The sequence below is a fragment of the Chroicocephalus ridibundus genome, chromosome 13, assembly GCF_963924245.1.
Source record: "Chroicocephalus ridibundus chromosome 13, bChrRid1.1, whole genome shotgun sequence".
Classification (NCBI taxonomy): Eukaryota; Metazoa; Chordata; class Aves; order Charadriiformes; family Laridae; genus Chroicocephalus; species Chroicocephalus ridibundus.
The window spans coordinates 11,432,151-11,455,476 of NC_086296.1; the positions used below are offsets into that span (position 1 = coordinate 11,432,151).

The 23,326-nt window shown below is 41.0% G+C and overlaps 2 protein-coding genes across 6 annotated transcripts in view; both read right to left on the bottom strand.

Moving 5' to 3' along the window:
• The window catches only part of ADORA2A (adenosine A2a receptor), a 31,678-nt gene extending 27,384 nt beyond the window's left edge, over positions 1 to 4,294 (bottom strand). Inside the window, exons 1-2 of one of the 3 annotated variants that reach the window (XM_063351184.1) lie at positions 4,193 to 4,294; positions 3,867 to 3,972 (exon numbers count right to left, since the gene is read on the bottom strand). The gene's annotated coding sequence lies outside the window, so the exon portion shown is untranslated. Of the gene's footprint in view, positions 1 to 3,535; positions 3,667 to 3,866; positions 4,007 to 4,192 lie in introns of those variants that run through there. The other 2 variants (XM_063351187.1, XM_063351185.1) reach the window with 2 other exon arrangements.
• Positions 4,295 to 11,563: 7,269 nt separating this feature from the next.
• SPECC1L (sperm antigen with calponin homology and coiled-coil domains 1 like) overlaps positions 11,564 to 23,326 on the bottom strand; it is a 71,782-nt gene continuing 60,019 nt past the window's right edge. For all 3 annotated transcript variants that reach the window (XM_063351087.1, XM_063351089.1, XM_063351090.1), the window contains exons 14-16: positions 22,419 to 22,535; positions 21,411 to 21,470; positions 11,564 to 19,270 (exon numbers count right to left, since the gene is read on the bottom strand). In XM_063351087.1, the coding sequence (XP_063207157.1) occupies positions 19,181 to 19,270; positions 21,411 to 21,470; positions 22,419 to 22,535 (267 nt within the window). In that variant the 3' untranslated portion in view covers positions 11,564 to 19,180. The remainder of the gene's footprint in view (positions 19,271 to 21,410; positions 21,471 to 22,418; positions 22,536 to 23,326) is intronic.

A 23,326-nucleotide genomic window follows, 5' to 3' on the forward strand; every position in this document is an offset into this window, starting at 1 on the left:
ATAGCTGTCAGGAATGGCAAAAGCATAGCTGATCCTGCCTTCAGGCAGTGGCATGGATTAGATGACCTCGAAGCACATCCTGAGGATATTTTCCATAATTGAGAGTTGTATGTGCCATCTGTCCATTCTGATCTACAGAGATTTACTTCAGAAAAAAAAAAAGTGCAACACAACCAATATTTATTCCTGACACAGATGCAACCTTTGTGAGGGGAGAGGCATCTTCCGCCCCTATAAACTGAAGCCTTCAGAGGTTAAACCACCTTCTGCGTATCTGCCCAGATCCTCTTGCCCTCCCCAAGGCAGAACGCTGCTGGTTCTCTACCCCCAACAGACCAACCCTCAACATTCGGCTACACGAGCATCTCATTAAGTAGGCAACTTTCTCTGCCTTTTTACAATGAGCAGAGAGGCAAGGAACTGGTCCCATTGTGTTCAAGTAACTTCACCAAGGCTGTTCAGGTGCTCTGACGCAAAACCTGAAGGTGATCCATGAGGCAACCAAGCCTTTTGGTCCTAAACACCAGACCCCGATGAAAGTGAGTAACTCTCCATTGACTTGTGAGAATTTTCCCCGATTCCTTGACACACAGCTCAAGTTCTCTTGGGTTTTAGTTTAGAGTCCAACAAAAAAGAAAGCTTCAATAGCCTATCTCCATTTTCAAATGGAAAGCATGCAACAAAGGACCTAGAGAGTTATTCACCATCCAGATCAGATGGAGAGAATGAACAAGAGGAGCTGAAATCTGTTCAAGCTGAAGACAAGGACAAACTTTGCAGGACCCCAAGAGAGATGCTGATACCAGCCTTTGGATGGAAAACACCTCGCTCGCAGCTGCACAGAATTCAGAGAGAGCTCAGCCACACCGTGCCTTATCCCATCTCACGTGTAAAAACGTGGGTGGAAATGTCAAACCAAAGCGAAGAGCTGAAGCATAGTGAAAAAAAGTGTTTTGGTGGAAAATCTGTGAAGCCTGTATAGACGAGAAATCATACAGCCATGTCACCCAGGCAGAAAGGAAGTGGTAAAGGGGGAGGTTTTCCCTCCACACCAGATGGAAAAGCTGCCAGGCTGAAGACCGAAGGGGATGAACTTGGCCAACCAGCCCAGACCCCTCAGAGAAACACAACTGAAAGGACAAGTGAAGATTCAACACAGTCCCTCCAAACCTCCTGCTGGACTGAGCTTTCCCCAGTAGTTCTTAAGAGGGCTTAACCACATGGCTCTACATAAAATCCATTATTGAAGATTAAACAAAAAAGATGAATAGCTTTCAAAAGTTGATTACATCCAAACGCAATGGTGCCAGCAGCCCTTATGGAAACATCCTATTAAAATGTCAGCAAAAATAGAAATGCAAACACAGGAGACCTGGCAGGAGGCTTTTCAGCTCAGATCTTTAGTGCCTTTTGCACCCGCTGACAGAAGGACAGAGGCTAAAAACATCATTACTGGGCTGACATCCCCTGACCTGGCACAGGATGATGCTAATTCTACTTTTTATGTATAAAAATACATATGGAAAGAGAGGCAGATTATGTATATGTGTAAATTATGAACTTATCACCTGAACAGCATTAAAAAGGAGACCTGCTTGCCTTTTTTCACCCCCACACACCCTAGAATAGGTCGTTTTTATTTTATATACACACATACATGTTTGCAGTTTGTACCCATGTGTTTTCTCTACAAAGTCAGAGGCTCATGGCTTTCCTGGTTAATTCAGAATTTAATCCATTTGCCACTTTAGACAGGATTTCATTTCCACAGGATTTTTGTGATCTGTGATTACATTTATATTGACTTTTTTATTGAGATTCGAAATAAGATATTTCTTTCACAGATCTAATTCAATTGAAATATTTCTCACATCCCTGTTGGTCACTTTATCTAATCTTTTTGTACTTCACTTGGGCAATATGCTCTGGGGGGTGTCTCTCTAAGAGGAGGAGCTGGCCGCGCTTGCTTTCTCTCTCTTAGTTTCTCTCCCGCAGAAGAATGAATTTATCAATTACTACAGTTCTTGAGTTACACAGGTCTGAGACTTACAAGCGTGATAAGAAACCTGAAAACAAATACACCCAAAGATCAAGTTATCTAATAGTTGACCATCTGCTTAGGAAAATAATTTTAAATAGTTAAGGCAATTCTATTAACTGCTATTTACTAAGTGAGTCACGGTGTTCTCTTTAAGTTAACCCTTCCTGTCTCCTCTGTGGGCCCACTGCCCAAGACAGTTTTGATGAGGGTGCTCAACCACTTTTACTACTTCCAAGCTACAACAAAGCTTGCAACACCTCTGCACTCAAACTTACCCCAGGCTCATACTGCACCAGGACATAAAAGAGCATTCAAGCAACTGTGGTGCTTCTGGGGAGCACTCAGACCACACAACCAAGCATGCAGAAAAATCTCCTCCCAGGAGCATCCCCTTTGAAGGCACCACACACCAGCACGTACACAGCAGGAACGTGTCTGCTGCTCAATGTGCTCTTCCAGGATGGGCTGCCTGCACCTCCGTGAGGGCAGGTCCCCCTGGCAGGGCCCCAGAGCCCTGTCTGCCGGGGCAGAAAGCCTTCTCACACATCCTCCCAACAGCTCTGGGGACAACCGCCACCTTGCAGCCTCTTCCCCTTTCCTTCATCTGCGCTCAGCACAGAGATTCCAGGCCCCTCTGTGACTGGCAGCTCCACTAACATACTCGCTGGGTACCAAGGCTTAGAGAGCTCCCAGGCACAGCAGAAGGGACACCACCAAAAAGCTGGTTTAGTCGCTTGACACAAATGAGGCAGGGTTGGGGCTTTTGGGGACAAAGAACGGGAGAAGACTGCGTGCAGGTTTAAGGCCATCTATTCAGTCCCTGCCCTTTTTCCCTTAGCGTGATTGCAAAGTGCATGGAAATCTCCTTTGTTAAACACTACAGAGAAGTTCACAGGATGCAGGGTGCTCCTGTGGAATCACTATTTTATGATAAAGCACAAGCACAAATATCAGCTGAAGGGGTAGGAGGAGGGCTGGGTGCAGGGGGCCAAAGTCCAGCACTTGATGTTTGAAGGAAGATTCGTGGAGCAAACATCTCGGAGTGCGGGGGTGTGTCGAGGGACTGACAGTTGGGAATCGGTACGGTGTGAAGAGCACCGGCTCCACGGTGGAAATGGAAAAACCATCCAAGCCGGCGCAGGGAAAGCAGTGGCAAAGAAAAATCGCCCCCATCTTGAGGCAGGGTATCAGGGAGCACCGAGCGGCCACTTTTAAAACTCGCGGGAGAGGCAGAAGGGACCGGGGCTGCGGCGGACACCGCGAAGGACGCCAGGGGAGTTGAGCTGCCCGCAGCGGCTCCTTGGACCGGCGACCGCCGGGCTGTGGATGCACCGGCGGGGCACCGGGGCCGCCCGCACCGCCCCGGCGGGAGGAGGCAGCGGGGCGATCTCCGCATCCCGCCCCGGCCGGCAGGTCCCGCTCCGCCCCGAGAGCTGCCCGCCGGGCACCCGCCGCCCCTCACCGCGGAGCCCAGCCGCGGCCGCCGTCACCCACCTGCCCTCGGGGCGCCGCTCTGCTCCCGCACCCGCTCCGCGCCGCTCCGCTCGCGCCTCCGCCGCCGCGCCCCGGGGAAAGGCGTGTGGCCGCGCCGTCCCGCCGGGCGCTGCCCCGCTCCCGCCGCCGCTCCCGCCCCGCGGCGCCCTCCGCCGCAGGACGCGGGCGGCCCCGGCGGCGCGGAGCCGGCGGCAGCGGCTCCCCCTGCAGGGCGGCGCGGGCGGAGCGGGGCGGGGGCGGCGGGGTGGGGAGGATTGGGGGGGACGCCGCGGGGAGACCCCCGCGACCCCCGGGCGGGAGGCGGCCAGCGCACGGAGCCCGGCGGGTTTACCTGGCGGCCGGCGGTAAGCGGGGGCTCCGCGCCGACGGGGAGAGCGCTCAGCGCCGCGCAAAGCGACCGGCACTTACTTCGAGAAGTCCAGCTCCTCTTGAGGGACCTGCGAGTGACAGAAACGGGGCTTTTACTGTGCTTGATCTGCATACAATGAGAGTAGGAAAGGGAAGGAGGGCTTTTCTCCAGGCATTGTTTTAAACATCTACATCTTTCCAGGATGGAAAACCCACCCAGCGAGCTAAAGCCTCCAGCTGGACCACGCGGCACCGTGCAGCGCTGTGTGGAGATGCCCTGGCAGACCGCACAAGCAGAGAGAAACTTACAGTTTCTGCTCTTCTCTGCTCAACTGTCCTTACTAGCACCAGAAAGGAAACCCTCTGCATTACTACTCTGGAAGCGTTTAAGAGTTCTCAGTAAAGATGTTAAGCGTTTTATAGAAACTGCACATTTCCCACTGAGGAGGTCTTTGTGGATCCCACCAGTGCGTGCACATGCGTTTCCTGCCCTGCGGTGGCGTGCCCCTTGGGGCCACCCATGTCCCCAGCCATCTCCTGCTCCTCCAGGAACGGACTTGGGGAACAGCCATGACTCATCTCGCAGCAATTTTTAAGCGGGGAGAGAACCTTTCAAGAATTTGAACCCACTGCTCTTTGTGGATATCTTCTGAGTTTTTTTATTTCATTATTACATCTTAGCAAGTAATTTATCTACTCGTTCCTATTGGTTGGACATTACAAACAGGAAAAACCACCAGTGTGACTCCACACTTCCCACCAACCCCATGGCAGACACCAGCCTATGAAAAACCAATTGATTTAAATGGCAGCCAGCCCAGGCCCCTCTGTGCAGGGGACTGCCACAGCTTGGATGCTTGTGCCACGCAACAAGAGGTTTCATTTCAGCATTCCCAGCCCCGGCGGTGCTTTGCTCACCCCACATCTGCCAGAAGCGTATGCACATTACTTTGACCCACAGGCAACCGGCTTACCCAGCCTTCTCTGGCAGCAAGAGCATCAATGATGCTTTCAGGTTTTTCGGTGTATCAGGACAGTAGGAAAGAAGTAGCAGAACTGGCAGCAGCCACTTCAGCACCAACCTCAAAACCTATCAGCATCTAAAGCATGAAAACTTTAGCACTGGCAGCAGCATCTGGCACCGGTGCTTTCCCCCCTCACCCTCCACTCTTATCCCAGCCAGGAAGGCAGGCTGGTGCCCGGGCTGCCCCAGCCACGCAGCTGTGAATCACAGAGCGGCTGGGGGACAGAGCGCTGCCCCAAACACAGTGGGAATCCAGTGGGGAGGGGAAAAAAAAAAAAAAAAGTAATTTTTCCCAGGAAAGTTACAGAAAAGGCTAGAGTAATCTACCACACAGTGATTTTAAGGACCACGTATATTGACTAGCCAAGTCAATAGAAAATGTACAAGTGGGAGACCATGAGAAATTTAGGAGCTTCATCAAAACATGCTGCAATAATGATAAATTTAGAAACGCCGCCTACTTACATGAAGTTTGCCAGATCTTTCTGAAAAATGCCAACACTAGAATTGGGCACTGTTCGTGTAATAGTCTCACTGTTGGCCTGTACAAGAGGCAGCGTTTCCCCACTCCCAGCTGATACTCCACAAAGTTTTATGCCATGGGATCGTATTTGAACTCGAGGGGCAAGTGCCATGCTGTAGCAATTAGCTGTGTGCCGGAATCTGCTGCGTCTGTTCAGCATTGCTCCTTTCCAGGGTAGTGTTTCTTCTTGTTGCCTCTCATCTTTGGCCCAGGTCCTCAAAGACATCCAAATGGCTCTCTCCCACTGAAATCAATGAAAGCTGGGAATCAAAACACTTGCAAGGAGCAGGAATGCAGTTTCTGAACTTGATTTTGTTCCTGAATACATTAAAAACAAGGTTGCTGCAGTCAGCTCCCCTTATTAAGCCGTCAGGCTGGTTTCTTCCAACAGTCCCATCCTCAACACATCATCTTACAAGTTTCCCAAGTCACGGGTGTTGATCAACATATCTTTGAGGCACCCTAGAAATGCTTCATTGGATGGTTCTTTTCCCAGTTATAACTCTTTATTTGATTTTTGCAGCTCATCAGTTTTAAGATTATTTGATGTAGACTATGTTGATTTTTTTATTTATTTATTTTTTTAAATCAGCAAGTCACAGAAGATCCAAAGCAAATGTCGGAGTGCTTTCACAGAGCTGGCTGATAATGGTACTCTGAGAAACTTCTAATGTTTCTTAGAAATTACTTCTTTCCATAAAAGCATTCGGATACCACTACCTAACCCGCCAAACCACTGGTTCCTTCCCTCAGCAGCCATTCCAGTTTGGAGAGCAAATTAGGTCCCCATTGGCACCTACTGATTTTCTCTGTGCAGTTGGGAATTCTGCAGTGTTTCAAGATGTTAAAAATCAATATCAACATCTCCCAGAGCAACCGAGCCAGCTCCTCTATTATGTTTGCATGCTCATTTCTCACTCCTGCACACGAAAAGGTGTTTATAATGAGCAGCTGCTGGTTTATGTCCTATGGGATAGGGTGGCTTTCATTAATACAGTAAGATCTGAATAGATCTGTTGCCTTTCTTTTGAATTAAGAAATTAATTGGGTTTCTATTATTTTTATGCTATTGTCCCTCTCATGTATCAGAACTGCACCGTTCTTCAGAACATATTTCTTCTTGTGTATATTCAATGCGTATTGTCCTTACCTGTAGGTATTTCTACTTATGCCCTCCCTTACCAGTGGCCAACAATGACAGTAAAGGAATACAATAAGCATTTATTTTTCTTTGTTTCTATTATATATAGTGGGGTGCAGCGCAAGAGAGTGCTAACTTCCTTTCCCTTCTTAGTCACTCATGAAGGAAAAAACAGCATTACCACGACTGTTGTGGCCAGATACGCTTTGAGAAGGGACTACATGAAGAGGTCGGCTGAAACTACCTAGAAGAAAACCACATTCTAGCAGCCATGGGGAAGGTACAGCCACATGCCTAGAGCCCACTGCTGGCTCAGACCGGGAGCTGAAAGAAGTGCAGTACTGCAAGGAAAGAAATTGAGTTTTCTAATTATCCTGCGTACAGGCAAGAAGGGCTTTTTTGTTCCTGAAAAGCAGAATTGCAATAACATGCTAGACACGATCTCCTAATCGAACAAGCCAAACTCCTGAATTTTGGGCAGCTGAAATGCAGTGATATGAGCCTATTTGCACTTCTCAAACTTAGCAACTGAGCTAAAGTAGTAGACTCTAGAAATGCTGCTAGAATAAACTTTGAAATGCTTCCTTCAAAAAGATGAGAGCAAAGTAAATAAAAACTTTACACTTGAGATCTATCATGAAACTCACCCTTCTCTTTGCTGAAGCTGCGTGAGCCACAGTCTGCTTGGGCACGGCAGTGATGCCACTGTAAACACAAACCAGACTCATCTATAGTGACTATAATCAAACCCAGCCCGGCACCTCGGTACGTAGCAAGAGAGCGGGAAAATCATACCTAGGTATTGAGGCTTCCATATGAAGAACTGAAAATGATCATTGGTTTGTCTAGAACAGAATCTGGAAGAATTAATGCTTTTTTTAAACAAACAAAAAATATTTCTATCTTTAAGAAAGTAATTACTCTCTACCAGTTTTGGAACTCTCCTCTGTCGAGAAGGGATGGAGGCAAGGTTATTGAAGTCCTTTGAAAACGAGCAAATCCTTCAACATTAAAGACAGATACATATAAATAAAAATCCATATGTATGTGTATATATATATGCAATTATTTCGTATTGCTCAACGTTAAATATTTGTTAGCAGTTTTAAAATCAACACTCTAAAAAAAAAAAAGCAGCTAGATTTTCTGAAGAGAGAGTCCTTTAACAAAGTTACACATGCAAAATTTTTGCTGGAAATGCCCATCGCTGACGACGAAGGACACTCCTCTGTGTCAAAGACCGAAGCCTTCCCACAAACTGTTCACCTCCAGCACAGGAGTTCAACTATTACCTGAGCTTGAGCAAAACAAGCTAAAGTCGAGGTAAGATCTGTGCTCACAGGGAAACGCAAACCCATATCCACAACACTCTTTAAATCCTGCCATTTGCACTTAGGTCAGGAACGAAAGGATTTTCAGTCATTTCATGTCGAGAGCTGGACTAGTCTCCGTAAAAGGCACTGCCCAACCAGACTGTGGCTTCATTTCTCTAAATGCTATTCAGCATGACAGACTATGAGATGGAGTTCAATCTAAATTTAAGCACTCTTTGTAGACTATTAATAGAAGAAAAACTGGTAGCATGAATCATCATGTGGGAGCTGCAGAGCAACAGCTATTTATTTTCTATAATAGTAATATATAGAAGTTACCTTTATACAATAAGTGAACTGTTGGAGTTGCAAGGCCCAGCAGAAGTCAAATGATTCTTCTTCATTTACACTATTCTCATGTTATTCTAAGGAGGAATGAGAGGGCAACCCTTATTTAACTTGACAAAATCCACATTGTGTATAACCAAGCGCTGTCACAACATAAACTGGAGACAAAAAGTAGCCACTGACCCTGCTCCCCACCACTCCCTGCTCGGGAATAGCATGTGCTGGAAATGTTTGTGCAAAATGATGGAACTTCATAGGTTTAGAGTGCGAAGTTAGTGTTTTGGCACCCTGTTCCCATGCCTGTATAACGGTTGTACTCTGGCCAAGAGGAAAACTGTGGCATGCCTTCCCTTCATGTTTCTTCTCTGCTGGGACGATAGTCCAGCTGTATTATCACTAGACCAGCCATTCTGGGGGAAGATTTTTCAGAACGGCTGAACATCTAACAGCTCCTGAACTGCAACACTGCTGATGCTCAGCACCCTGCCGGATCACACCCTCCAACACGGGGATTTTCTTTTTCAAGAGATGGCACCGGTTATGTGCTCCCCGGGCTTTGCTCCATTGCAGTTGATTAGACTCTGAATGTGGTCCCACAGAGGCACACAGCGTTAACTCAACACGCTGGCATTTCGGTGCTCTGTGGGATATTTATTTTTGAAAAATACGATATTGTCAACAGCTCAGTGAAGTTGTCTCCAGACTGTTATGTCTCCTTCTCAAGTTTCTTTCATTTTTAAGAGCTTAACTTTTAGGCTTCTGGCATGAGGAAAGAGCCTAAAATGGTTTAAGAAAAGAAAGAATAAAGAAGGGTGCGAGCTATGCACAGCACTGGAGAGAAGCACAAATATTTCCTCATGCTATATAATCAATGCAAATGTCTAGCAGTAAAAATACTGTGATAAGACGCTACTGTGTTCAACCCTATTTTCATACTGAGATTAAGGAGGTTCCAAAGAACTAGAAATCCTGAAGGGCAAAGAACATCCAAGAAAAGTCAACTTCACAGTTTTCAAACAGGGCGTTTCATATACAGAAATTCAGTTCTATGAACAGAGTTCAGTTAAACCACGGTGATACAGAGGGAAATGGCAGACAAAGGCTAGTAAAACCTTAACTTGGATTAGGACTGATGGCACCAGTCCCTTATCTACTTTTATTTTTTTTAAAAATTCATAGGCAAGTTTTTTTCTATACAAAGATGCATGGGAGAAGTTTCAAAGCAACTTTTCTAACGTAAGTGAAGCTAGTAAACAAACATTTAATTAGATACAAATGATCTAATCTGGAGCTGCCAGGAAGAGAGACACGAGTTAGCTAACTTCTCCATTCAAGGTGCCGGGTTGCAGCATCAAGCAGTAATCCATACGGAAGGTATGGGAGCTTTCCACAATACCATCACCACTTTCTGAGCAATTCAATCTAGAATCCTATACCTTACTCAACCTTTAGTATTGAGGAGAACACAAATGCTGGGCCCAAGGAAAGATAGTGCTGAAAAAAACCCCATAGACAAAACACTAAGCGAGGGGGTTAGGAAAGGGTGAACAATGTGAACAATTTATTATTTTTTTTTTTTTTTTAAAGTCTTAACAGTAGCTGCTGGCTATTAATAACTTCCCATCTGGAGAAGGGCGTTAACTTTTTGTGATAAGTTAGTGTCTCTGTTTTAAAAGAATTTTGCGTGGGAAGAACTTACATCTTCATGAGCCCCTCTTGTCTACGCACTTTGTGGACCGACACACAGCTCTTGGCAACGTATGTGATATAATCCAAGTCTCTTCCGTTGATCAAAGCATTTGTGAAACCCTTTATGAAAAGAATTTTAGTTGAAAGTTCTGTAATGCTAACCTAGTTCCTATGCAGAATTTAACTGCAGAACAACCATGACTCCAATATAAGCTTTTGTGATTTAAGGCAATGGAATAGTATATTGTTGCTTCTGACATCTTTATTTTACTATTCCATATAGCTGCAGTTTTTCATTACAGTAAGACCTTTAAAATTATTTAACTGATTTTATTATATTCAACTTAAACATGCTTATGGAGCTAGTTTCACATTTTTACCAAAATTCTCTAGTGACAGCTTGGAAGACAATCCACGAAAAAAACCCAAACCCCACTTTGGTTAGGGAATTTTATTTCAGTGGATATGGGAAAGAAAAGTTGCAGCTCTGCAGCCTGCAGCGACACTAGTGTTTTAGCATACCTCAGGCCTGACCTGTGTGCGGTTCCCTGCTTCTGTCTTGACCTTCAGAGTGCCAGTTGCAGGCACACGAGTCTCTTCTACAATGCTGTCATGCACTTGCTACAGAAAAGAAAAACATCCATTTTCTGACATGAGTTTACTACACTACACTTTTAAACACATTTATTTTTAAAAAGTATGAAAACTGAAGAACCATGCTTAAAACCAGGATATAAGTCCATTTTGAGAACTAAGATGAGTTTTCTTAAACCACTCAAATTCAGGGAGAATACTTCACCTCAAGAAAGGAGAAGCGAGACATTTTCTTGCAGAATAACATTACTGAGACAAAGACTTTTCCAAATTGCTGAACAGTCATAAAACACACAAAATCCCCCCCCCAAAAATAGGTAATAAATAGGTAGAATTAAAATACCTATACTAGTCAGTGCACTTAAGACCAACATTTGAAATAAACAGGAGCTCAGTCCAAACCTCTGGATCCAATTGATTCCAGAGCACTTGAAATTAAAGCTTTAAAACAGTATTTCAAAACAGTTACCGTCCAGGATGACTGAGACCAAATCAGATTGAAGGTGCTCCCGTCTTTATTTTCACCTGGAAATTTTATTTTTAGCCATCTGCTTTAAATACTCTCATCTGTTATAGAGATGAAGTCCTCAAACCCTCCCCAGCCCAGATCCTTTAGAGAGAGAGAGAGTACACATGCATGCATTGCCTTACTTGGTTAAGTAACATTTAAATAATTCTAATCCTGCAATTTATTACAGAAGTTGCCTAAATTGAACATACTCTCTGCAATCCCCTTCTCTGTTACTCACATTCAAGACTAGGCCAATACAGGCTAAGCAGATGCCTTATCTATTCACTACCTTATCATTTACAACCCTTTGGGGGTAGATACCATAAAGTATGCTGGTATACCAAGAGAGACACGACTTCCAAACAATCGTGAGGTTCTGTGCATGCAAATAATTCGCATGCACTTCTCATCCATAGTGTATAAACCACCAAAAACTACTTCCTGCAACATTTACTCCTGAAAAACCACGGTGCCACAAATAGCATTAAAATATTCCCTTTTGTGGCAGCTTCACTCAAGTAAACATAAACACACATTTCTGCTTTTTGCAATCTTTATTTCATGAATAATTAAGAAGAAAACATGGCAACATTGGCAAATTGAAGGCATACATACTAAATACTCATACAGAATACATTATGGAGAAAGTAAATGCCCAGATCTTTAGTGGTCCTTGCAAACTAAAAGCATATTGGTCCTCCAAAAGGTTTAGCTTAAAATACACTTGCTGACCTTTTAAGTTCCAATAATCGATTAACAGCTTGTGCCTTTCAAACCAGAGACAGGGTGAAATGCAATTTGAACATACTTCCAAGTTTTCCCCAAACCTATATTTCTCAGCTCTAACCAGAAGCAAACAAAATGTTTTTTCCTCCTTACCTTTTAAATGTATACGCTAATACACCACCCCAAGTATTCGAGACACAAGCACTTCTTGAAACATGTTCAGTTTTACTAGGAACTTGCATATGTACATATATGTATACACACATGTATATATGTGTGTATATATGTACATACATATATTTATGTAAAACCTCTCTATGTAAAATGTCTATATATGTCAATGTGTGTGTGTAAACCATTTGAAAGGGTTCTGGAAAAGAGAAAAGTGCTTGTTGTCTATAACAATTACTAAACCCATACAGGTGCTGTTAGGTCAGGCTAACAGTTGTGTTTCAAGGGAGTATAAAACTAATCAGAACAAATCAGAACTAACAAATCAGAAAAGCTGGATGGATGTGAAGAGCTTTTAAGAATCACTGTTTATATACCATCTTTAAAGGCCATGGAAAATAAGCTTTAAATTAGCTGTTTAGGAGATATTAGTACTGGCTACAGTGTCATCTCAAACAAGGTTAGTCCTTACCCAATACAGTGCTGTGAAGTTAGATTGAGACATCAATAAAATTCTGTTCTTTCATGAAGTCCAAAATTCATCACACTGTTCTGTCAATTCTGCCTCACACCTGAACAGAAAGTACCCTCATCCAAGAGTTGGAGGGTACCAGTTAATGCCCTTCTGACTTTGATCTGGAGAGTCGTCCAGTATTAAATGGGATCACCGATTTATTTCATGCACATTGAACAACTCTTGATCTTCACTGACCTAAAGTGAACTTACAGTCTGGAGGCTAACTAGTCTATGTTTTGTGTAGTAGTGTTATACTTTCCGTTAGATAACATACAGAAAAAAAATAAATTTCTGTTCAAAAAAAACCCTTCAGATATGTATAAAAGTGCTACTTAAAAAAAGTAAAGTTAACCTTATAACATATGCAAAACCAAAAGTGTCTAACAAACTGAAATGTTGTAAGTTACAAGGATTAACTACTTGAGTATGTTACGTGCACTTGTGCCTTCTTGACTGAACTGATTCCCAAGTAATTATCCTAATTGAACATATGCAATAATGGGTAACCTGTAAAATACCTCCAGAGAAATTTCAACAATGGAACAAAAAAAGAAGGGCCTCTTTCTCCCCATTTGTTGAAATAAAGTTCAGAAACAAAAACTGACTATTCCATTATTGCAAATGCAGTCTACTGTCAAAACAGGTCAGTTCATGAACTGTGGAACCAGGACCGCCAACGGCTCCTCTGCAGCAGGAAATGTCCACTGGGCTTCCTAACTACCACGTAAATACACCAGCTACATGCCATTAAAATAATACATATATCACTAGAATGAAAATGCACGTAACACGTTGCTATGCTGGGGCATGATAAGTTTAAAGCCTTGACTTCCCCAAACAACTTGTTCATATTCTAGAACTCTATGCAAAATACAAAAGCCTTAGAAAAGTGCAACAAAACTAGCTTCATGACATTTTTCTTTCAGTTTCCATAAATACAATCTCATAAAAATATTATTAAACAGAAGCATACTTCCCAGTGGAGAACAAACGTGCCACATTTCAGCTTTGAGTAAATGATTTTGGCTAAACTGACCACGCCCCCCCCCCCCCCCCCCGGCTCTGAAAATAGGGGATTAAAATTAAGCCAGCTTAATCGCATCAGGCTGCTGTAATAAACTGCCAAAGTTTCCCCTACAGTTTTGCATCCCCAAGTCCTGCTGGAACTGATGGGAAGTTTATGTGCAACTCTGTGGCAGAGTGTGGCCTAAGGGTACGGAATAGTCCAAATAAGAGAAAGGTGTCAGCTGGAAGGAAGTCATCTGGTATTCATAGGTTTTACGGAAGTTGCACTATGAGGAAATAATCCTATTATCGCAGAAAGAATTAACTTATGGAGGCTAGGATAGTGGCCTTGGCAAACTGAGTTCAAGGGTGTAGCGTCCCCAAAACTAGCAAGCGCAAATACATAAAGGAAAAAAAGACACTCGTGTCAACTCTAACAAAAATCGGAACTGTACAAACCCCGAGCTTTTAAGTTATTTAGCAATAATTATCAAAAGCATACTTGCTACGTATTCCAGATGCTTAACATCTTGGCTTTGACAATTACAAAGTGTACTACAACACTGATACTGAAATCACAGGCAATACAACAGGAAAAACTTAAGATGAAGGACTGGGAACGCTCAGCAAGCCAGTCAGTAATTTAAAACCCAGCCAGCCACTCTCCTTTGAAAGCAGAAACACTATTAGAGATACCTTTCTAAATACAGACAATTAAATATATTAAGAGACATCAATGATCCCTTAACTCATTTAAGGAGTTGATAACTAGGGGGCAAGAGCACCTGGAGGCGATATGGGAGATAAGGAAGTGGTGGGAGAGTCAAGCAGCTCCAAAACGTCTTGCTAATCAACAGCCACTACCTTGGGAAAGCACGGCGGCGTGGCCAGAGCCCATGGATGACAACTACACTTTGTTACCACCGTTCACCAAATTATTTCTCAAACTGGTTAGTGTTACTGAGCATTCATACCCTAAAGAAAGGAATTGCAGAAATAGGGCTTGGCAGAAGACACAAATAAAACAGAAATAAATATTTACCGAGTTAAGGGAAGGACCACAAACAAACTATATAGTTAAACTGGTCTGTACACGAACACCTATTTTTAAATCCTCTTTCTTAGGCCACCTCAGAAAGACTATTACTCACAATAGGCAAAAAATACTGTATAGGTGTACAACTGGATACCTTCCCAGAAGAATTCTGCCTCTTAATAGCTCCTGCTGGATGCAGCCTGCAGTTAAGCTGTGCCTGTATTAGTTGCAAGAGCCAAATAAGAAGTCAAGTCACCATATGCACCACACGAATGGAGTTTTAAAGGCTTAACTTTAGCCTATGCACAGCTTCATGCCTGTCATCCAGAGGGGGCAGCTTTGGAAGATATTGTCACATATCACCTGAAAACCAGAGGGCTTTCCCAAACCAGTCACAAGCAGAACACAGAAAGTAAGCAAAACGCCCAAAAGTTTCCTGTATCTCCAACTTCCCAAATAATCTTGTTTAAAACTAGGCTATAATAAACTTTATACCCTGTGCCAAAACTGAACAGAAATACAGAGAATTGAATAAGCGTGAAAGCGTGATTTTTTCGTGATGCAAAACATGCAACAGAATCCAAATGTCTGAAGTGTTGAAACAGGGAATTGAAAAAATGGATAAGAATTCAGCATTGAGATCATTAACAGAAATTAGATGCCAATGAGAATTTTTTGTCACAGGTACAAAATTCTTAAGGCAGATCCTCAGCAGTTTACACCACGGCACTGCATCGTTAGAGCAAGGGGTAAATTTATTTCTCCTCGTAAAACCAATGCACGTAAAACCAGAGCAGGAGTGCTGCCAGTGCTATTAATATGCGTTTACACCAATACATCAAAGCAGAGTTCATTTAGCTTTGGCAAATTAAGGGTCCCCTAAAGCCTGATGATGGACTGTACAGAAAAACAGAAAGAGTGGAAATATTCTACAAAACTGGAGACAAAAAATTATCAGAAATGCTACATGTAACTTGAGGAATATATTTTATGCAAAAGAGATAAAAATTTACTTTTACATCAGAATATGCTGTAATTAAATACCATATTCTGGATAACCTATCCATAAACACAAATTTAAAAGGGAAAATTTCACTCACAATTTTCCAGAGGCATGAGAATGAGAGATCTTTGTGAGGGCCACTGAGATTCACACCAGAGATACTAAATTAGTGTTTCTATTTAAATATACAAGACAACCAAATCAAACTGGATCAAAGAAAACCAACTGAAAACCAAATCAAGCGTAATCCATCCTGAAGTCACCTCATTCTGTTATTATTAGATACTCCGTATCAAAACTTCTCTGACAGAATTTTCCTGAATAACCAAAATTCCAAAATTAAATTTTTCCTCCCATCCCTTCTTTTTTGGTAAAGAAAGCCCCACAGCTGTTCATTCAGTTCACTGCTGATGATCTTGCATCAGGCTGACAACTAGCCAAACGGAATAAACGTCTGGCTCTGAAGTGACCTCTCTAATCCGTGGAAGTGTTTCAGGAAGCAGGATCCAGAAGATGACATACCTGTATCTGCATCAATATGCTCGACAGCTCCGTTTTGTTGCCCACCCCAGCCCTACAGCTGGCAATGAGTAACCCTGATATACTACAGCGCAGGCATTTGCAAGGCACATATTAAAATGCAATAATACAAATTGATGATAAAATATTTGTCCTTTTTTTTAGTACATTCAGAAATATTTTCTGGATTAAAAAGAAAGGAAAGTAAATCAGCATAAACTCGTACTTCATATGTACAAAAGCCCAGGCTGTTTCAGGATTAACTATGAGTAGGAAGTGAACAGAACAGCATCATCCACATCCAGAAGGGCTACAGTTATTGTTCCTCTTGAAAACTTTAATGCTGTTTGAACCTTCAGAAAAAACACATTGTAGAGTGCAGCAGGGCATTACGTTTATTTTAGACCTTCCATTGCTTCATTCCTTCCCTTTGGACAGCTGTGCAGCATCTTATGTGAAAAGGCTCAGATATATCATTATAAAAACAAAACTCTTTGTGGAGCCAAATATTCCCTTAACAGATATGAATATAGCGGAGGTTTATCAGACTAGTCACACCAGGAGGTTTGCAGAGCTCTGAAGTTCAAAACAATATCATTTTTATAATTACCAATAACTTTTCTCTCGCTCTCTCTCTGAAGATTAGCAGCCCATGTTTTTAACAGAAAGTATCTGGAAAATGTGACTTCACCTTTTACAAAAGGTTATATTATTAGTGTTATTTCAGACTAATACAACATTCCAGGTAAATGAAGTTGAACAGTGGACAAAAAAACCCCAAAATCAGCCTAAACTCAAATTACCTTAACAAAACAGGTCATGAGTGAATTTAGACCAAGAGATGCTATCCTTTTTATTAGAAAAAGATTTTCTTAAAATCTAAGGCAATGAATAAGACAATCATAGCTATGGATGCCTGTTGGGAGGATGAATAGAAGTTTTTTTAAGCATAAATTGGCAAAACCTGAAATTTAGTAGTAAAAGATGGAATGTGAGACAGCAATAATGCCTATTTCCAATATGACTATTCTTACCGAAACTTATTTGAAGAAATGAAGCAAACAAATTTTTTTTAAAGAAATGTATGTGAGAGGAAATTGTATTTCAGACTTTTATTAAAACCTGTTAATGAAGATTTTTCACTTGAAGCCTCTCTTGCAACAATTGTCTTTAGATTACGTTGGCTCTTCAAATGTACCAATCAATAATCTGAGAGTATCCGGCTACTTTTAGGGCTCTAAAGAAGTGTAAGAATGTGTGAGAGACTGCTGCTCTGAAAATTTCTCCAAAGGCCCTCAGCATGGAGTAAGCAGTTATTTTGCAAATTTTCAAAATTCTCACAGGCACCTATCGCTGTAAGCATATATTTTTAGATACCACTAGCTGCTAGAGACATGCTGAATTATTACTCTTCACTGGGCTATGTTCCTCAGATGATAGGTTTTTGGATTTGGCAATGATTTTGTGTTAAATCTGTGCTTTTATACCACGATGAAGTTTCACAGATGCCAAGCACAGTTGCATTCACTGGGTTAACATCTATGACATTCAAACTGTCCTTAACAGTCATAAGAGCACCATAGAAATGGCAGATTCATTTTCTTTATAACAGGGTTACTGTGTTGAAAGAGCATGTGCTTATAAATAGCAGTTGTTAACTCACTTCTAAAGTAGGCTTCTGCTTAATATTAATGAGAGATGCTCAACTGTGGCTTAACTGCTGATAAGTATTTGGAAAAATGAGGCAGAAGCAACGATAGAATCAAGTCTTCCCTTGGTTTCACAAACAAGATTACAACAAACAGCATATGACAAATGGATATATTAAATCGTTCTGAGCCATTAACATTCTCCACGAGGCCCTGAAGTGCCAGGATGTATCAACTCCATGATCGCTAAGGCACTTACTTGAACTCTTTTGCCCAAGAGCTGTTACATGAATTCAGGTACATTTTAGGAAAATAGAAGTTGAGCAGACTAAAGTTTCTCAGTTCCTTCCTTGTGACAGTGAGTCATTTCCACGCAATATTCAAAACTACTGGTGTATACACATTACATCAGTTCCTCCAGAGTTCTTGTCAGAGAATGTCTCACCTTCTGTCAGTCAGATGAGGATGTGCAAGATCAATGGAAACCACACAGAAAACATGGCAAAGCTGGATTTTGGGACAAACTACTTCATTGTTACATCTTATTGAAAATATCTTCTCTGCAGAGGAAATGCTATCCCAGTTCCAAAATTCTACCACAGAAATCCATGCCGTATGCTCGTATTGCTGTAGAGTAAAGCCTGGGGTAGCTGTGCGTGCGATACAGGCAAAGGAGGAAGAGGAGAAAGAACAAGCCATACAAGGGTTGATTATTGATTCATTTCTGTTATAATGGAAGCACAGGGAATTTGGACAGATTCCTTGAAGTATAGCGTACCCTGAAAACCAGGAGCTGTATGTGCTAGTCTTTACAATCCATAAGATAAAGTTGGAAGCCACATCACTGTGACAGAGGTAGGCTTATAATGAAGCTTTAGAATGAAGAGTTCTTCTGTGCCAAAGTTTTCGAGGTATCGAGAGCACTTTTCCACTCAATTTGTCGTTATGGAATAAAAGCTTGTTTTCCTAGAATATTGTGCATATTTTAAAGGAGGGAAAATAGCTGTAAAGGCAGTAACTAAATTGCCATTAAGAACTCTACTGTATTGGGGTGCCATATGCTGTGTGTAGAATATATACTCTGTGGTATGGTATCAGGATGCTACAGAAAGTTCAGGAATACGATGCCATGTTATCCTTTTCCTTCTCAAAGCTTTAGCTGTACATTCAGTCTCCTATATGCTAGAGGATCCATTCATCTCACTCTCCTAGGAAAGAAAGCTTCAGTGAGTCTGGCTGGAAAGGCAGCACATAAGTAGTCCAGGCTCTTTAGGCTACATAATTAATCTGAATAGCTTAATAACTTGGGTTACTCCAAGCACTGTGGCAATGAGTTCTTGCTTTGAAACAGTTGTTTCCAGGCTTAGTAGCTGAAGCAATCTGAGGCAATCCAGGGTAGTGTCACTGAAGTTTGAGGGGACTCAAATGTTGCCAGTTTTCAGTGAAACGGGGATTAGCATTTCAGTAACATTTCCATCTGGTAGCTCATGTTGGTTCTATGCCATGGATCTGTTGAATAATTAGTGTTTCAGGTTTCAAAGTATTTGTAAATTGCTGTAACATACAGCATGACATTCTGCCAGTCTGGACGCTCAGTTCGCACCATTTCATTGATGTCCTGTCACAGAAAACAGATTGGTCACAATCAGGCACGATAACCTTGTGAGCAACGCGGTAGTGTTTTTACAAATTCCTAGGAACAGTAAATCTGCAAAGTTTCCACAATTTAAAGTGCTGATGAAGAAAGCTTTATTTTCTTCCATACGTCTTTGTATTACTTACAAAATGTAAACAGCTATGAACAGCATATCTGTAGAAAGTCATTTTCTTGACTTAAGATGGAAATGCGTAAGGCTGTGCATACTCGAGTTGTCCCCCCGCTCAGTACAATTAGTACAGCAGGCAAGACTTCAGTGTTCACAAACCCCTCCACCAGCCTCGCAAGTCAATGCAATCCACCTAGATATCGTGAGTCACAGAATCAAGGCCCGGTTATTAATTGAAATTAAAGTTAAAAATACCTATCGGGGTAGGAGTCAGCATCAATAAGTAACCGAACCTCATTTTACAGTAGACTACTGAACTTTAGATTACTTTATACATATTTGTGAGTAGAGAGACAAGGAAGAGAAGTTTACTACCAAATTTGGTATATCCAAGAGACAAAGCAATCAGTTTGTGTCTAACTGATAGACCAGTTCACATGTATTTCATAGTAACAGTACACCAGATTGTCTGTGAATAAGCAGGGGAAACAAAGCCTGATCTATCCTTTCCAGCACATGTACAAAGGAAAACAGTGTGATTTTTGCTTACTGTAAGGGTCTATTTTGTAAGCTTTGAGTTCAGGAACCTCCAGAACTCAAAAAAGAGAAAGCAAAAATTCTCCACATGAAAGTAGCCGAACACTTTCATATTCAAAGAACAAATAACTTCCCCTTACATTAAACTGCTGTTTATATACAGTAGCTTTCACACCTTTTTTCACCTTCTACCCACAGAATATGGACAAGGAAAAAATCCACAAACATACATATCATACACACTGTGTATGTAGGTAAGTAAATAGCTACTAAATCCTCAAGATGGACACAATTTGCACTTAGAAGACTTAATTCCATTCAATTTTCCTTTTTAGAGCATCTATAATTAAGTACATTACAAAAAGAAAGGACAGCCAGCCACCGTTTAGACTAAAGCTGAGTTATGTAAAAATTACCGCAGTTATTTTCCACAATCTAGTTCTTACATCAGCACTTAGTAAGAAACTTCCATGTTTCAAATCACTGACAAAGTCAAAGGCCTAAAGCCCAACAGTTGCGATGCCATTGTCAGCAAATACAATGCTGGGGGGGTAAAGGCTCTGATAAGGATCAGAGAAAGTGTTATTTTTAAAAACGTCTGACTTTGTTGCATTATTAGTTGCTAACTATTGCAGCTTTGTTAGAATTTAGGTTACAAAAGTATCACTTAAGTATCATTTCTGGCAATTTTAGATGAATTTTTGTGATTATTTGCAAGGGCTTGTGATTCTTCCAATTCCATACCTTCAGAAATCTTCCTTTTCTAGTAAATACTATACTATTGAAAACTAATTCTTTTAAGCTAAAATTGTTTAAGAAAGCTTATTATAAACAATAATTGAAAAAACCTTTCAACTACTTACAATGATGACCAATTAAAAGTGTAAATTTACAAGTAAAAATCTTGACTCTCATATTACGCTGATCAAAAAGAATAAGTCACATAGCTTGATTTCTACCCCCAGAATTCAAAAAAACCCCAAATAATTTGGAAGGAGGTCAGAGACAGGAGAGAATTAATAAATTCTTGAAGATTTAATCACATAACCATTTCTCAAATTGTTCTCGAGCAAATCCATTGTGTATATTGTTATTTCTTATGATATTAATATTCCTTTTATAGCTTTTATAGCTTATGAGTTTATCTGCTATAGGCTACCATGCTGTTGCCTTTGCTGCAGCAGCTGGAGTACAGGTCTGTCTCTCAGTCACTTCTTAAGGCAAAAAAACACGTAAGTTGTTGATGACAGTGGATTTATTAAACAAAGCCACTGAGGTAGGGAGTATCGTTTATGGTTTTCAGTCAAGTATGATACAGGGGCAATAACCTCTAGCTGAGCTCATCTGCTGCTATCTTTAAGTATAAAGCATCCAAATCTTTCAGAAGTACAAAACAGAATAATTTGATTTTTATAAATGGAACATAATTCATTCAGTATGCATCTAAAAGCTTACCAGAGTAGACTTGATGCCAACACTTTCAGCTGCTTGAAAAGCCAAAGTGAAATTTCTTCTCTGCATGAGATATAAAACCACGTTAGAATCCAAAGAAATACAAATTCAAACACAATAAACTGGTGTTAAGAATGTTTGTAGTAATGCTGCTACTTTTGCTTCAAAAGGAGTCTGTAATTTGACCATAGTAATTTAAAAAAAGCCATAGAAATGAACATGTCCTAATATCATCCAAAAATTATTAATTTCTCATTCAGAAGATAATGCTGAAAAATCATTGTCAGTGAAGAATGACTGAGTTATAAAATGCTAAAGAGTAAATTATTTATTCTTTAAAAAGCATAAACAAAAAAATCTCTTCATGTGTTAATGAAATATTCTTATTTTTTTAGGAATTATCAGTAATAATACACGTCCAGATAACATACCAGTAGGTATTAACTATAATACACTGGAATACATGCAGACTACTCTGCAGTCTTGACATCTTCTAGTTTACCTTTATGTGATACGTATCACTTGAGAAGAGCATCAGAGTCCTTATCAGTAAGAAAAAATAGCATTAAACAACATCCTTGTATTATTGAAAGAAATGAACAAACCATGTCAAGATACAAAAATTTGAAGGATTTAAAATCCTTAAGCTTAAACACTCCTTGCTTCCAAAACCCAAACTGAAAACAGTTCCCAGCTGTTTGGGTTAAATGCCTCAGACTTAGATTTATGACCTTCTGTTTTGTTTTGGGTTTGTTGTTTTTTTTTTTTTTCTTTTTTTTTTTCTTTTTTTTTTTTTTCTTCTTATACCTGTTCCAAAGTTCTGTTTAACCCATTGATCTCATACTATTAAAATGTTACAATAAGAATAGCAGCAAGGTACTTTAAAGTGTTTCAATTATGATTCCTAGTAATATTGTTTTTTTTAGAACTCAGATTTGTTCATTCTTCTTCATTGACCCATATTAATTATATAGTCTCGCAGTCCCAGGAATGGGATTTTTAACGTCGTACCTTGTCCTGGCTGTTTAGTTCTTGGTAGGGAATATGGGCTGGGAGGTAAGTGTGGAGGACTGCACAGAAAGCCAAACCATCATTCCAGCTACTGCTGAAGTTTGTTATGTCGATATTCTTGAAGGGAAAAAAATATAAACAATATTAAAATCCCAATCTAACAAGTATTAGTTCTGCCAGTACACCAGTATTTATGGGGGTTTTTGTGGTGGTTTTTTTTTTGTTTGTTTGGGTTTTTTTTTTTTTTTTTTTTTTTACTACCTTTGAAGAAATCAGCAAAGAAAGCAAACAGCCAAATACTAAAGTTCTGTGGTAAGAAACCAAATCCCACTACTACAGAGAACAACAAAAACATTTAGCAATAAGAAAGTCGAAAGTCAGTTATCTTGAATATTAGTTCCAGGTAATATTAAGCACCCCCTCCCCCCCAGCCCCGCTCCCCCCGCCGCCCCCCCCAAAAAAAAGAAAGTGCAAAATGTGTGTGTGAAAGGTGTAAAATGTGCTAGAGAGGGTCATAGTATAGATTCAGTACAACTGTACACATCATGGTAGAAAAGCAAACAAATTAGACAGGAATGCCTAAAATCCCTGAAACAGACCATGTGGTAGCATCTCTGTTAATGTAAGATTTTACTTTTCTGCTTCTACTGCATTAATATCCAGACAAAATTTCTAGCTGATGAGGACAAGTATTTTCCCTTCTGAACAAACAATTTCTATTCAGAAACTTATGTGAACAAAGATCACAAACAAAAATTACATTTCAGTTGGGAATAGATGTTCCAACAGACTTAACACCGACAGTGGCAGGGAATCGTTATCTTCAGGATCGGAACTGAAATTGAAAAATGCAGTCTTGCACTCTTGGTCTTTCAGTTCCAGTAGGAAACCCAGTGGCGCTGGTAAAC